General features: G+C 43.7%; 1 protein-coding gene across 1 annotated transcript in view; it reads right to left on the bottom strand.

Moving 5' to 3' along the window:
• ADAMTS3 (ADAM metallopeptidase with thrombospondin type 1 motif 3) overlaps positions 1-13,353 on the bottom strand; it is a 301,009-nt gene extending 287,656 nt beyond the window's left edge. Inside the window, exons 1-2 of the mRNA XM_004283565.3 lie at positions 12,827-13,353; positions 11,492-11,519 (exon numbers count right to left, since the gene is read on the bottom strand). Of these exons, the coding sequence (XP_004283613.1) occupies positions 11,492-11,519; positions 12,827-12,895 (97 nt within the window). The 5' untranslated portion in view covers positions 12,896-13,353. The remainder of the gene's footprint in view (positions 1-11,491; positions 11,520-12,826) is intronic.
• Positions 13,354-14,263: the final 910 nt, after the last annotated feature.

Genomic DNA, 14,263 nt, shown 5'->3' with positions numbered 1-14,263 from the left:
CTGCCTGCATAACAGTTATAAAAATCCCTATGGGTGAAAAATTATATGTTTATGTCTTGTCCTTTCAGAGATTTTAAGCTCTTTGGGGCAGAGGTGTGTTCTTAAATGTGTTTAAATGTCCCCAGTGTACATCAGTCTTTGGGGAAAAGAGAAATTAATGGCTATTTTTGGAAGTGGGGATTCTTGGGAAGGAGTGCTGTCACAGCATCACCCTGTAGCCCAGGCTTTGGGATCATCTATACTCCTTCACGCATTCAGCCACATATGCTCACAACGGAGGACAGGCAGGTTGGTATCCTTCTAAGTATGTTGTAGAACACTACACAAATGTTTCCTAGAAGAGACTAGATGTCCCCAGCACATTACAAAGACCACACTCTAGAACAGCAAGAGAAGAGAAGTCTTCAGTAGTACAATCAACATTGCTAGGACCTAAAATGGCTGCAGTACAAAGTCTCATATATCACGGCAATTTTTAGCTGATCTAATTAAGACCAAATCTACCCCAGGCACACAGAATATTGGAATACTTGTGATTGATGCAATGTGGCTCTAATTTCCAAGCAAAGAAGGGAGTGGGGTATGATGGTTGAATACTAAAGGTCTGGAGTCAAAAAGCACTGCATTTGAAGGCTGGTTTCAATCTCATGTGCTCTTTGGCACGTGAGCTTGAAATTATGAAAATTAAGGCTCAGACAGGTTACCTGTAAAATAGGAAGAAGAGATAAGGCACATAAAGGGCTTAGTCCATCTAATAACATTTCAATAAATGAAAAATTAGCTGGTGTTATTATCACCATCACCATCATCATCTAGCTAGAGCTGTACATGAAGGAAGTCAATATCAGATTCCTTCCGTGTCCCAGCACCCCTCAAGCCTCTCCCCATTTCAGTCTCACACAAATATAGTGTTTCTAGTGGTTAGAAGGGATCTTAAGCTCCATGTCAACAAATGGCCTGAAGTCTAGACTGGCTGTAACAACCCATGCTCCATTACCCAACCCAGAGACTGGGAATCTCTCCCGAGAATTGGCTGATTGCTCTACACTAGAGGCAGTCACACAGGCAATTTCCTTTATCAGGTATAAATTCTCAGTATGCAACAATCTGGCCACAAGAATGAAATCAAATAAGCATTTTCAAGATCTGCTAAAGAAGCAGCTCCAACAACAACATTTCCAAATCCTGAGCCAAGGGTAAGAGAATGACTTTCATCAGAAATGACAGGAGCCAGCTGCTCCAGGAAAGATGTGAGTGGGGTGAAGAGTGGACGTTAAAAAGGACATCACATGCCAAAGGGCTCATCAAAGCTGTAAACGCTAACGGAGAAGGGGACACATCTTCTCTCAAAGGCAATTAAAAATTAATTTTGACACATGCTGAAATTCTGAATGCAGCCAAATTCCTTTTTCCTCACTTCATCTCCTCTAGGCTCTTATCACCACAAGGCAGAGAAACACTTTGATGTCTTTTATTTTAGTTGCAAACCTATTTTCATAGCCATTTGGGGGGTGGAGGGGGGAGGTGCTTTGCTTTTACTCATTATTAAGAAAGAACAAATAGTTGTGAACTTTAAAATTCTTCTCATTTTTTTAATCTGGCTTTTTCATAAATATTTGTTGCAATTGCACAATGTTTATGTTCAAGAGAGTCATTCAGGAAAGAACAGCACATTCTTCAGCATTCCAGGACATGAAATCAGGTAAGAGGAGATCTTTTAAGAAAACTGTTTTAAAGAAAAATATCCAAGTATTTTCTTTGTTTGCATCTTAAAATGATCAAATAATCAATAACAGGATAACAAGTAAAGATTTATTTTTTTTAAGTGAGGCCCAAATGCCAAACACTTAACATTCCAATCTTAGTTTTTAAAGAAGCACTTCCACTGGTTATATTTATCATCATTGGACATTTTACAGACTCAAGAGCAATATTAGACATTCTAAAAATTAGTATTTCTCATATGTCTTACAATTTTTTGATGGATAATACTTTTGAAGACTAATATTGAGTCTAGAATTTAAAGCCAGGAAAATTAGCATTTGTCCCTAGGGCCAAAGGCTGGGGAAAATATGACAGATAAGAAATGCGGATAGTAGCTTTAAAGGTTTTCCCTGAAACTTTACTTGTGGTAATTATATTTTCCAAATCTAAAATAGTCTGGCTTATGGTTTGACAAAAAGTATGAGAAACCAGGACAGTCCACTAGGCTGCTGCTTTAGTTTCCTATTGCTGCTGTAACAAACTGCCACAAACCTGGTGACCTGAAACAACATGAATACGTTATCCTACAGTTCTGGAGGTCAAAAGTCTGAAATAGGTTGCACAGGGCTGAAAGCAAGGTGTCAGCAGGCTGCATTTCTTTTGGAAGCACTAGGAATGATCTGCTTCCTTGCCTTTTTCAACGTCCAGAGGCTACCTGTGTTCGCTGGCTCAAGGTTCCCTCCTTCCATCTTCAAAGCCAGCAACATCAAACCAAGTCTTTTTCACCTCCCCCTTCCATCTATAAGGACTTTCCAACAGGTAATCCAGGATAATCTCCCTATTTTAAGGTCAACTGATTAGCAACCTTAATTCCACCTGAAGACTTAATTCCTCTTTGCCATGTCATGTATTTACAAGTTCCAGGGATTCAAACACAGACATCTTGGGGGTCCACTCCTCTGCCTGCCACAGCCAACAGCTCCCATCAATGTGGCGGAAGTCCTCACAGCTGTGACGTTACTGCACACGTGTGCCGCCCAGCATCCGTCCCTCCTTGTCCTTTAACTGAACCCCAGTTTTCCCTCAGGTTAACCATCTCACACTCCACTCTCAGTCCCTGTCAGTCAAGAGTGAAACACCTCAATCCAGGCTAATCAGAGCACTGCATCACTGAGCACAGTTCATGGTTTGAGAATAAGCTTATGACTCAAGCCAGGTAGCCAATAAAAGCCCTACCAGGAGCTATTAACTGGAGCAGCCAGAACAGAAGTGTTCTGTCTAGTGGGGTAATGATAGCCTAGAGGTGCTGGTGACAGTCTTTGCCACAACTTGGATAGTCACGATCTTATGCTACTAGAGAAATAAAGCCAACCCAGAGGAATAGTAAGAGAGAAACAAAGAGGGAAGAAAGGGAGAGAAGGAGGAAAGAAAGGTGGGAGGGAAAAGAGTAGGGAGGGACAGAGAGGGGAAGGAGGAAGAGGGGAGAGAGAGACTGATTCCTGACATTATTTGAGCCCTAGATCCAGCTATACCTGACTTTGATTACCTGATCAATTTTCTCTTCCTTAACCACTGTCAACTGGGTTCCTGTTATTTGCATCCAAAGGAGTCACGATTAATACAGGAACATTCTCTCAATGAAATGGAAAGAAGGAATTTCAATAAATAGGATGAAAAGAAAAGAAAGAATTATGTCCAGTATACACAAAATATAGTTGGTGTGGAATAACTTTTTGCACTATTCCTTACTCAACTCCTCCCTCTACTGCTATATTCCAATGAATTAAGCAACACTACATTGAGATACCAACATGAAGATAACACATGAAAATAGAACTCTTTAAAGAGCTGTCACATGGTGAGCTGAGTGGCTGGATAGTGTACAAGTCCATGACACACTAAATTAACGTGACTGAAAAGCCACAGTGGCAGGCAGACCTATCAGAAATGTATGGACTAGAATGAGGCAGCTCTCCTTGAGTAAAAGTGTTTTTTAAAAGCACAAAACTGGGCTTCCCTGGTGGCACAGTGGTTCAGAATCTGCCTGCCAATGCAGGGGACACGGGTTCAAGCCCTGGTCCGGGAAGATCCCACATGCCACGGAGCAACTAAGCCCGTGCGCCACAACTACTGAGCCTGCGCTCTAGACCCCGCAAGCCACAACTACTGAAGCCCACACGCCTAGAGCCTGTAGTCCACAACAAGAGAAGCCACCGCAATGAGAACCCCATGCACCACAATGAAGAGTAGCCTCCACTAGCCGCAACCAGGGAAAAGCCTGTGCGCAGCAATGAAGACCCAATGCAGCCAGAAACAATAAATAAATTAAATAAAATAATAAATTTTAAAAGCACAAGACTAAGACACACTAATAATAATACCTATTATTCTAGCTTGCTTACCATGTGCCAGCATTTTATGAATCCTTTAAAACTCTGTGAAGTAAGTAAGAGTAGTATGTCTATGTCACATACAAGACAATGAAGCTTTGAGAGGTTAAGGTCATCAACTAGAAAGTGTTGCAGTCAGGATTTTAAACCACACGGTAAACAGAGTCTGTGCCCCTGACCATTTGATGGAGGAGAGGCAATGAATATTAACAGTTCCTCTAATGCATACACTGGTTAGCTTTTAGATTAAGGAATGGACTCTACATGTAAAAAAGAGAGGTCTTTACATATAAAAGAAAGAGAACACAAATTCATATGAATAATTATTTCAATCATTCTTTTTATTTGTGTGCATTAGTACATATAAAAATATATGTACTAAACATGAAGAAAAATTGTAGGAAATGTGATTATCTAAATATTTGAAGATGCATATGTTTAATCCTACTTTACTTTCTACAAGTTTCCTAAATACTATTTTTGTTTTATCAGTCACTTCAAGAACAAGACAGGCTGTTTCATGCTGCTCACAATTTGTTCTAAATTCCATAAAGATTCATCATGCTGAATTTGTGGCACTCATTTTATAAACAAGAGACTGACATTTTACCACAAAATCTCTTCTAGGGATTTATAGTTAGTCAGCAAAGTCACGTAAATGCATTCGGAAAATTAGGATGGATGAATTACATGTGGGAACAGAGATTCCTAAGCTAGGAAACTTTTCCCACGCTTTACTATCCATTCTAAAGAATACACAACTCTCAAATTCTGTTCTATGAGGTGGACAAATCTTCTTAGGGTACTGATAAAATTACAAAATATTTTTATAATACAATGGTTCATACTTTGAGGTACGTGGTAACTAGAAAATGATTAATTCATTGCATCTTTCAGAGATTGCATAACCAAATATTTAAAAATTATGTTCAAATGTCAAGAAGAGCAGAACCAAACCTAATTTAAAATTAAAGTATTTTAAATCAACACTTTCTTATATATTGCTACTAGGAATTCACGTCCTACAAACATCTTCAAAAGTCATGCATTTGTCAAAATGTATCACGTTAATTTGGTTTTACTCAGTAATCAACTTCTAGGGCGCTCTCCTAAAGGAATCATTGGAAAAATGGGCAATAACCTATATACAACACTGTGTGGCAATGTTCACTATCATGAGAAAATGGATACCATTAGGGAAATTATTACATAAAATAAGGTTTATTAGTATATGATGGGATGAAAATGATGTTTATGAGGAGTTTGTAATGATATGGAAAATTACATTAAAATATTAAACCAAACAAAATCAGGTATCCAATAAAAACCCCATAATCTGTGTATTAAAAGAAGACTGAATAAGAATATGCTAAATTATAACAAAAGTTTGATATTTGGGATGACTGTCAAAAATCTGGGGGATACAGAAATAGAAGATAACTATAAAAGGCACATGTAAAGCATCTATAATCAGAACAAAAACTGATTAATTAAAAAGACTAACTCAACAATTTATAATAGAAGTAGCACAGCTTAGAAGTAAAAGCTGATTTCTATTAGAGGAACTCTGAGGAAAGCGTTCCCAAAATTCTGGTAATAACAATCCTCTTTGAGGAAGCAGTAGGGTTCCACTTAAGTCTTCACTGTCAATAGATCCAGTCCAAGCAGTATAACCAAACTCTTTATATTGAAACTACTCATGATTTTAGCAGGCAATTTGGAATTGTCCCTAATGGATTTCCAAGGTAATCTTGGTTGGCTACCCATAAGCAAAGAATGCTTAAAGATAATCGTCCTGGAAACAGAGATGACCTTAAAGATTTCTTAACATTTCTGAGCAATATTATGATTATTTGGTACAATGAAAAAAGAAAACAGTGAAAGTATGGGGAAGGAATAGTTCAGCTAACCAGCAGTAAGTTGCTGGTGATAGGTAACATGCTGCATTTAATAACATTTTCATCTAAGAAGCTTAAAGCATTTAACTTTAATCATTATGATGCTCTATGGAGAGGTGGGAGCTAAATCAGTAAAGTCAAGTGTATGATCTTTAGTGCCAGGGAAGAACAATGGCTTAGGTGGCTGAAATTCTAAATTTTACAAGGGATCCCTTTAAACTTGCTTTAGACCACATCTTTTAGTATTGCTGTTGGCAAACCGGATTGACAGATTTCAATCTTAGCTTCTTATTTCCACTGATGCCAGCAACATGGCAACTTATCCCAAACAAACTTTAGAGCAAAATTAGTGAACATTCCAAACCTGCACATAATTCTATTCAATTTGACAAATACTTATTGAGCACAAACACAAAAGCATAAAAAACTGATAAGCCTAAGTCCCTGGCTTTGTGGGGTGAAACAGGAAGTCACAAGGAGTCTTGATAACATTGAATAATTAATTGTATAGCCATTGTCACCATCCTCATTTTCCTGGGGACCAATTAAACCTGGACAGGAGCACAGAACAAGAGCATTTTAGGAATATCAGAACACAGCCAAATCCCAGTAAGATAATAACCTGCTTACTAGATCTATGCACTGAATAACAAATATTTGAGAGCCCACAAGGTACCAAGCTCTGTTTTACGTACAGGGGATACAGCAGTCATCAAGACAAAGTCTGTGCTCTCTCAAGGGCTACGCTAGTGGAAACACTTATTCTATACCAAGGAGAAGGTACAGTGACACACTACACCTTGAAAACCAAACAAGTACCTGAAAATGATGAAAAATTATTTCTCAGGAAACCAGATATTTGAGAGGACAAATTAGCAACTTTATTTGGTTAAGAATAAAATGCAATGAAATTTGAAACTGGGAAACAGAAATAGGGCAGAGAAAGATGGATATGCCCCAATTCTAAGAGCGGGGGTGGGAGAGGGAAGACAGCTGAACACCAAATCCTTAACAATGGTTTTTCCTCTGATAACACTCAAGTAATCTCAAAGGCGTGGCTTATGAAACAAAAGGACTCAGAGAATTCTTTTTTGGATTCTCCAATTTCTACAGAACTATGATTATTTCCTAAGCCACATGTGTCACAGAGTAAACCTCCTTACCCAATCAGGCCAGCCAGCCAGCTACCCACAATTACCCTAGGCATCCTACCAAGGCCATATTCTGAGTCAGAAATGAAAGAGCTCCCTGATATGTCACAGAAGTAGTCTACCAATCTCATGAAACACATTTACACATATATACACATTACATATACATTCACATATGCACCTATATGTATGTATGCATGCATGTATACATGTGCATATGTGTGGGTATATGTATGTATGTGTGGGTATATGTATGTATGGGTATATGTATATACTGTGTATACATGTATGCATGGGTGTGTGTATGTATACATGGGTGTAGATAGGTAGGTAGGTAGATAGCTCCTCTCTGATTGACAAGGGAGCAGAGAATTAGGTGACAGTTCAAAACCTATTTGCCCGTTTTCCCAAGAGTCACACACCAAGAGGACATTTTTCCACTGGGTGGAGAAAAAAGCAAAGAAGTCACATCCCGTACTACAGACTTCATAGGTGATATATATATATATATATATATATTCTAACCTGCCCCCATCACAGACTGCCCTCTACTCTAGGGGGTTGGAGCATATCAGATATATATTTTTTACTGGTCTCCTAAGCCAAATACTAAAAAAGTATGTATTGTTTTTCTATTTATAAAAAGAATTTAAAACTGGCAAAATTAATTTATCCTGTTACAAGTCACCTTTTGTGTGGGAATCCTGCTAGGAAAGTGGCACAAGTACTAGTAATGTTCTTATCAATCCGGGTGCTGGATACCCAGAAGTGTTCCCTTCGTGAAGAATCAGCAAGGTGTACACTTATACGCACCACACTGCATGTATATTATATCTCAATAGAAAGGAGTTTTTAAATTTAGCTTCCTAACAATTTGTGGTGTGTTACTAAATTATACTTACCTCTTCTTGAGACATTAAATTATTCACAAATTATTCAGAAACATGGAATCTTCTCTAGCCAATTTGTAGATCAATAAATATAAATTCATTAATTCTACAAACCTTATTACTTTTTCCTAATTGTGTCATTGATCAAATAGCACCTCCAGGCAGTTATATAAAACTACTTTTCAATCAATTATTGGAAAAAAATTACTTAACTATATGTAGAAAAGTACATTTACCAAAACTCCAGGTTAGCAATCCCTTGATGCATGGGGACAGGGGAAAGGAATCTCATTATTGCACATCAAATTTTTTAAACATATTTTTAAATCCCTCTTAAGAACAACATAAATGATTATAACCCAAAGCCAAATGGTACACTTCTGCTATCACAAGACTCATGAGTCAAATCTATTTTTATCTTTATTTCTTCCCTTAACTCAATTCGGAAATGGTAAATAAAAATGACAATAATAAAAGAAAGAAATCTCATAAAGCAGAGGAACTTGGGAGCAGATAAATCTTCAGCAACACAACCTAAGAGTGCCCTGCCCTCTTCTCTTAAGTGCTGTTACTCATCTCCCTCTTACCAAATTAAAGCAGACCTGTACTACTTTCTTCCCTGAGGACAAGAACTACCAAAGTAGTTTATATTAGCAAAAGGACTGGACCCAAAGTCTAACCCAGGGCCTCTTACATATGAGCATGCTGAGTCTATCTGAAAATTTAATCAAAGCAGTATATTTTATTCCTTGTAGAATGAGTAATCTTAAAATAGTTTTTTAATTTACATATCGAAATGTTGGGATGTTTAAGTAATCAAATGTTTAAGAAATAAAAAGTAACACAGCTTTCTTTCCCTACTTGTTTGAAGACTGGTTAAAAGAAAAATCTGGGGCTTCCCTGGTGCCGTAGTGGTTGAGAGTCCGCCTGCCGCTGCTGGGGACACGGGTTCGTGCCCCGGTCCAGGAGGATCCCACATGCCGCGGTGCGGCTGGGCCCCTGAGACATGGCCGCTGAGCCTGCGCGTCCAGAGCCTGTTGCTCCGCAACGGGAGAGGCCACAACAGTCAGAGGCCCGCGTACCGCAAAAAAAAAAAAAAAAAAAAGATACATGTTGGGGACGTCCCTGGTGGCACGGTGGTTGAGAGTCCGCCTGCCGATACGGGGCACACGGGTTCGTGCCCCGGTCCGATCCGGGAGGATCCTACATGCCGCGGAGCGGCTGGGGCCGTGAGCCATGGCCGCTGAGCCTGCGCGTCAGGAGCCTGTGCTCCGCAACGGGAAGGGCCACAACACTGAGAGGCCCGCCTACCGCAAAAAAAAAAAAGATACATGTTGGGGGCTTCCCTGGTGGCTTAGTGGTTGAGAGTCCGCCTGCCAATGCGGGGGACACGGGTTCCTGCCCCAGTCCGGGAAGTTCCCACGTGCCGCGGAGCGGCTGGGCCCGTGAGCCAAGGCCGCTGAGCCTGCGCGTCAGGAGCCTGTGCTCCGCAACGGGAGAGGCCACAACAGTGAGAGGCCCGCGTACCGCAAAAACAACAACAGAAAGATACATGTTGGGGGCTTCCCTGGTGGCGCAGTGGTTGAGAGTCCGCGTGCCGATGCGGGGGACACGGGTTCCTGCCCTGGTCCGGGAAGATCCCACGTGCCGCGGAGCGGCTGGGCCCGTGAGCCATGGCCGCTGAGCCTCCGCGTCAGGAGCCTGTGCTCCGCAACGGGAGAGGCCACAACACTGAGAGGCCCGCGTACTGCAAAAAAAAAAAAAAAAAAAAAAAGATATATGTTGGGGCTTACCTGGAGGCGCCGTGGTGGAGAATCTGCCTGCCAATGCAGAGGACACGGGTTCAAGCCCTGGTCTGGGAAGATCCCACATGCCGCGGAGCAACTACGCCTGTGAGCCACGACTACTGAGCCTGCGCGTATGGAGCCTGTGAACCACAACTACTGAGCCTGCGCGTATGGCGCCTGTGAGCCACAACTACTGAGCCTGCGCGTCTGGAGCCTGCGCCCCGCAACAAGAGAGGCCGCGACAGTGAGAGGCCCGCGCACCGCGATGAAGAGCGGCCCCCGCTCGCCGCAACTGGAGAAAGCCCTCGCACAGAAACAAAGACCCAACACAGCCAAAAATAAATAATTAATTAAAAAAAAATAAAAAGATACATGTTGCTGGCTGAATGCTATCAACTACAAATGACAAATGTCTCTTCATAGACATTGTATTTTCAATGCAGTTCTCAGTCACTTTCTGTCCTGCACTTCCTGTGGAGGTCTAAGCTTATGGAGGAGTTCCAACCATGCTAAGCACTGAGTAAGAAGGGAGCATTCTGACACACGATGTCATATGGCTACAAACAGATATTCTGGGCCTGGATCTTGGGGTCCCTCCATTAGTTTACAAGTATGGAATTCCCTGAGCTCTCCACTATGCACTACAGCAGGTTACTGTGTAACCTCTCTAGCTTCATTTCCTTCAAATCTAAAATAGGCACAATGTGTCCCTACCCCCTAGTGCAGTTGTGAGAAACAGATGACATTAGGCACATAAAGCAATTAGCACTGTGCCCGGCACACAGCACATGGGCAAAGATTTGTAACTACTTCTGCAGTAACAAAATCTTTTCATGTAAAAGATGACTTTACCATATCACCTGACAAATACACGATTTACAGAGACTGACACTCTGCCAAAAGGAAAATCATCTTTTAAAGTAACCCAAGTTAAATGTGTATGAAAAGACTGAATGGAGCCTAGCTTCTTGACAGATGACTTTCAGTTTCTGCATTCAGAACAAATACATTATCATAAACAGCTTCAAAAAAGACCATGGACTTTGGAGGACATGTTACAAGTCACACTCTCTGAGCCTCAGTGTCCTCACCCATAAAATGGGAATAATTCCCATATCGTCAGGCAATACCGAGGTTTTAGATGTTATCTGCAAAAGGCCTAACAATATCTTACACATTAGTAGATAACTATTTCAAAGCAGATGGCATAAGAAAAGCCATCAGAGGGATTATTCAAAGCTGGAAAAATTTTAAGAGAAAACTTTCCATCATCTGTGCTTCATTTTTCTCTTCTTTGTAGCATTCTTACACTTTCTCTTCTAATCAGATTTGCTCCTCTTAATGCTACAAACGTTGATTTAATTTATCTCCATATCTTCTTCCAGTCCCTCCATCACCCTCCCAGTACCTACCAGTGGCTTGTCCAAAGACAGTTAATAAATCGACGCCTGAAAAGTCCGACTGCAGGAGAATTTTTACATCACTACAACTCAGCCCGAGGAAAGTGACACCCTCCTCCGGAAAGAGGAAGAGAAGAATAGAAATGTTACTGGACTACCAATTGTTTCTTTAACCATCAATGGGAGAAATTTCAGGAAGAATATTTTGCTTCGCTTACTTCATTCCCTACTTTCTACTAAGATAAGAGTGACATCTGAGAACAAGGCTTACCTATTTGCACCATTTCTTCATTACCAGCCTGGAAAGGAGGGGGAAAAGTAAGAAAAAGAAACAGTTACTGGGTTTCATCTTATCACCTCATGCGTTTTATTTCTACCATTAATGCTTTTCAGGAGCTGGCTAATCAGGAGATGCTGGAGACCGGGATTGGTGCCTAAAGGCTGCACCTCAGTTTGTAGGAGGTTCTGTGACAGGAGCATGAGCCAATTCAATACTAATTTGGGACAGGGTGTCGTTTGCTCGTTTCAATTTTAATTTAACATTTATGAAGCCAGCAAAAAATAAATACTGACACTCGATATTCTCTTCTGAAAACTCCGGGTACTGGGTCAGGAGTAGAAAAGAAAGTCTCTGAATTTACACGTGCAAAAAGAAGTCTAAATCCTGATGCATCAGATTTGAGGTCAGGAATCCACCAGACAATTCTGTACTTTTCACCCTATGGTCAGACCAGGCAGACCCTAGACGCTACAAAAACTCACAGAGAAATTCTGTACCCAAAGTCCCACCGGCCCTGTGCTGATGTGATTTACTACAAACGGCTCGGCTCATCCCGCTGAGCCTTCTCAAGGACTCTTCCGAGAGCATCGGGCTTCACCTTGAGTCTCCAAAGGGCGGGGGCTGGGTCGAAAAGAAACAGAGCTGCACTCAACTTCGCTTTAAAAAGAGGAGGAGTTGTGCAGAGGGGGAGGGGAGAAAAGCGGCCGGCGCCTCCAGCCTCTGCCCAGGAAAACGCAGGGCAGGAAACGTCCCCGGGCCCCCCTCCCCAACTGTCAAACCCCGGCCCTGCCGCAGTCCTCCCAGGACACGTGTCTACTGGATCGCTCCCTGTCCGGCCCAAGGACTTCCTGAAACCCCCGCCTCCGGCTGCCCGAAAAAGCTGTGAGTCAGTGAGGAGGAGAGAAAGTCCCGCGAACCCGACTCCGGCTGCTGCAACCAGAGCACTGGGATCCCGGACCCAGCGTCCAGAACTTCATTCAGGCGCCCAGACCGCCCTCCGGAAAGAGGAAACCCAGATGGCCCGGCGAGGATGCGAATTGGCTGCACTTTGTCACCAGGAATTGTTCCGAATGCCGCAAAGTGAAGTCCTAGGTGTGACAAGCCTGGGCTCCCGAAGTGGGAGTCCAAACCTCCCGTGCCATTCAACCCCCCACCCCAGAAAGCCCCGCACGCTGCGCCCAGCCCTCGAAACACCGTCCGTGAATGCACCAGATAACAGGGAAGGGTGGGAGGGGTGAGGAGGAGAGAGAGGAGGGGAAAGAGGGGAGGAACTTTTTCGGGAAAAGGTTGGGTTTGAGTTTTTTATTGTTATTATTTTCCACTTACTTGTCCATCAGCTGAAGTCCTAACCTCTACCAGAGCGGCTGCTATCAACCAAAGTGACAGGAGAACCATCACGAGTCGAGTTCACTTTTCAACTACTGGGCAAAGCAAATGCCCAGAGCAAACCCACCCCCCCTCAAAATAAGTTTCTTGAAAAAAAGAAAAAGAAAAAAGAACCAAAAAATGCAGAATTAAAACAAAAACAAACAAACAGAAGAAAACTGATCTTCCGTGCTTTGCTTCAATGAAAATGAAATCTGAGCTCTGAGACTGGCCCCCTCTGCTCTGCAGTTCTTTCCACTTCACCTTCTCACCCCGTCCTCCCAAACAGAGCGTGCAGGAGCGAGAAGGTGCTGCGAGCCGGGCATGGGCTGCGCCGGGAGAGGGGGAAGGGACGAGGGGCTTCCAACTATCTCTGCCCGAAGCGGCTTTTTCTAGGCTTTTCGAGCACCATGGGTCCCTAAGGTTAGCGCTGAGAATGCTTGGGTCCCCTGGAGCACAGCAGGGGGAAGTATTAGCGAGAGAGACGAGCGAGCGGGAGCGGGAGAAAGAAGCAGGGAGAGGGCGATTCCGCCGCTCGCACAGAGGTGGGGGCGGGAGGAGCCCGAGGGGAGGAGGAGGAGGCAGGCGGAGGAGGTGGGAGGAGTGGGCCGCTCGCCGGCTCCTGTTGCTCGCGAAGCGGCCGTATGCTCGCTGCCGGCGACCCGCGGGGCGCTAATAAGGCGGCCGGAGCCCCCCGGGCGGCCCCTCCCGCCGCGGCGCCCACGTCACGCGGGGCCCGGTCCCGCGCCCCCCGCGCCGGCCCGGACGGCCGGGGCGGGCGCTGCCGGCGCGGGAGGAGCGGGGAGGAGTGGGGAGGACGGCGACCGTGGCCGGCCCCAGGCAGGGTCAGGCTTTGAAGCCGCGCGAGGGGTCTCGAGTGGCCCGGCCTCGACACCCCCATCCCGGGATCTTCTCCTTCCCCGCGACATGGGCGAAGGGAGGTGGCGGGCCAGGGGAGCCACCGGCCCAGACAGGCGGGACAGGCTTTGAGTTAATTATAGGAAGGGGGAGGGTCTAAGGGTCGGTCCTGGGCTTTAGGAAATTCACCTCCTGCTCTACCTTCCCTGCTCTCCCGGCCGCGTCTCCCCGGAGGGAACCCCTGGAACCTCCAGGTCGTAACGACGCGGTCATCCTCCTTCCGGGCACCAGCCGCCTACCACGTTTTGTAGGGGTGGTTCCTACCCCCTTTCAGTTCTTGTTTATGCTTTATTAGTTTGTGTTAGTTTTAAACGATGCCGTGTCTCTTCCTTGAGTCACCCGGATGCTTTCGTTTATCACTAGAGTACACAGGCCTCAGCGTCTCTTCCTCTCCCCAAGATTAAGTTATCAAATGATTTCTGCCCTTTGTGGCCCAGAGCTTTCTGGGAGGAGATAGCACCAACCTGGGCTCCAGAGACT

Source organism: Orcinus orca, chromosome 4 (assembly GCF_937001465.1).
Source record: "Orcinus orca chromosome 4, mOrcOrc1.1, whole genome shotgun sequence".
Lineage (NCBI taxonomy): Eukaryota > Metazoa > Chordata > Mammalia > Artiodactyla > Delphinidae > Orcinus > Orcinus orca.
The sequence above is the reverse complement of the archived record's forward strand: the minus strand, read 5'-3'. Positions and strand labels throughout refer to the sequence as shown.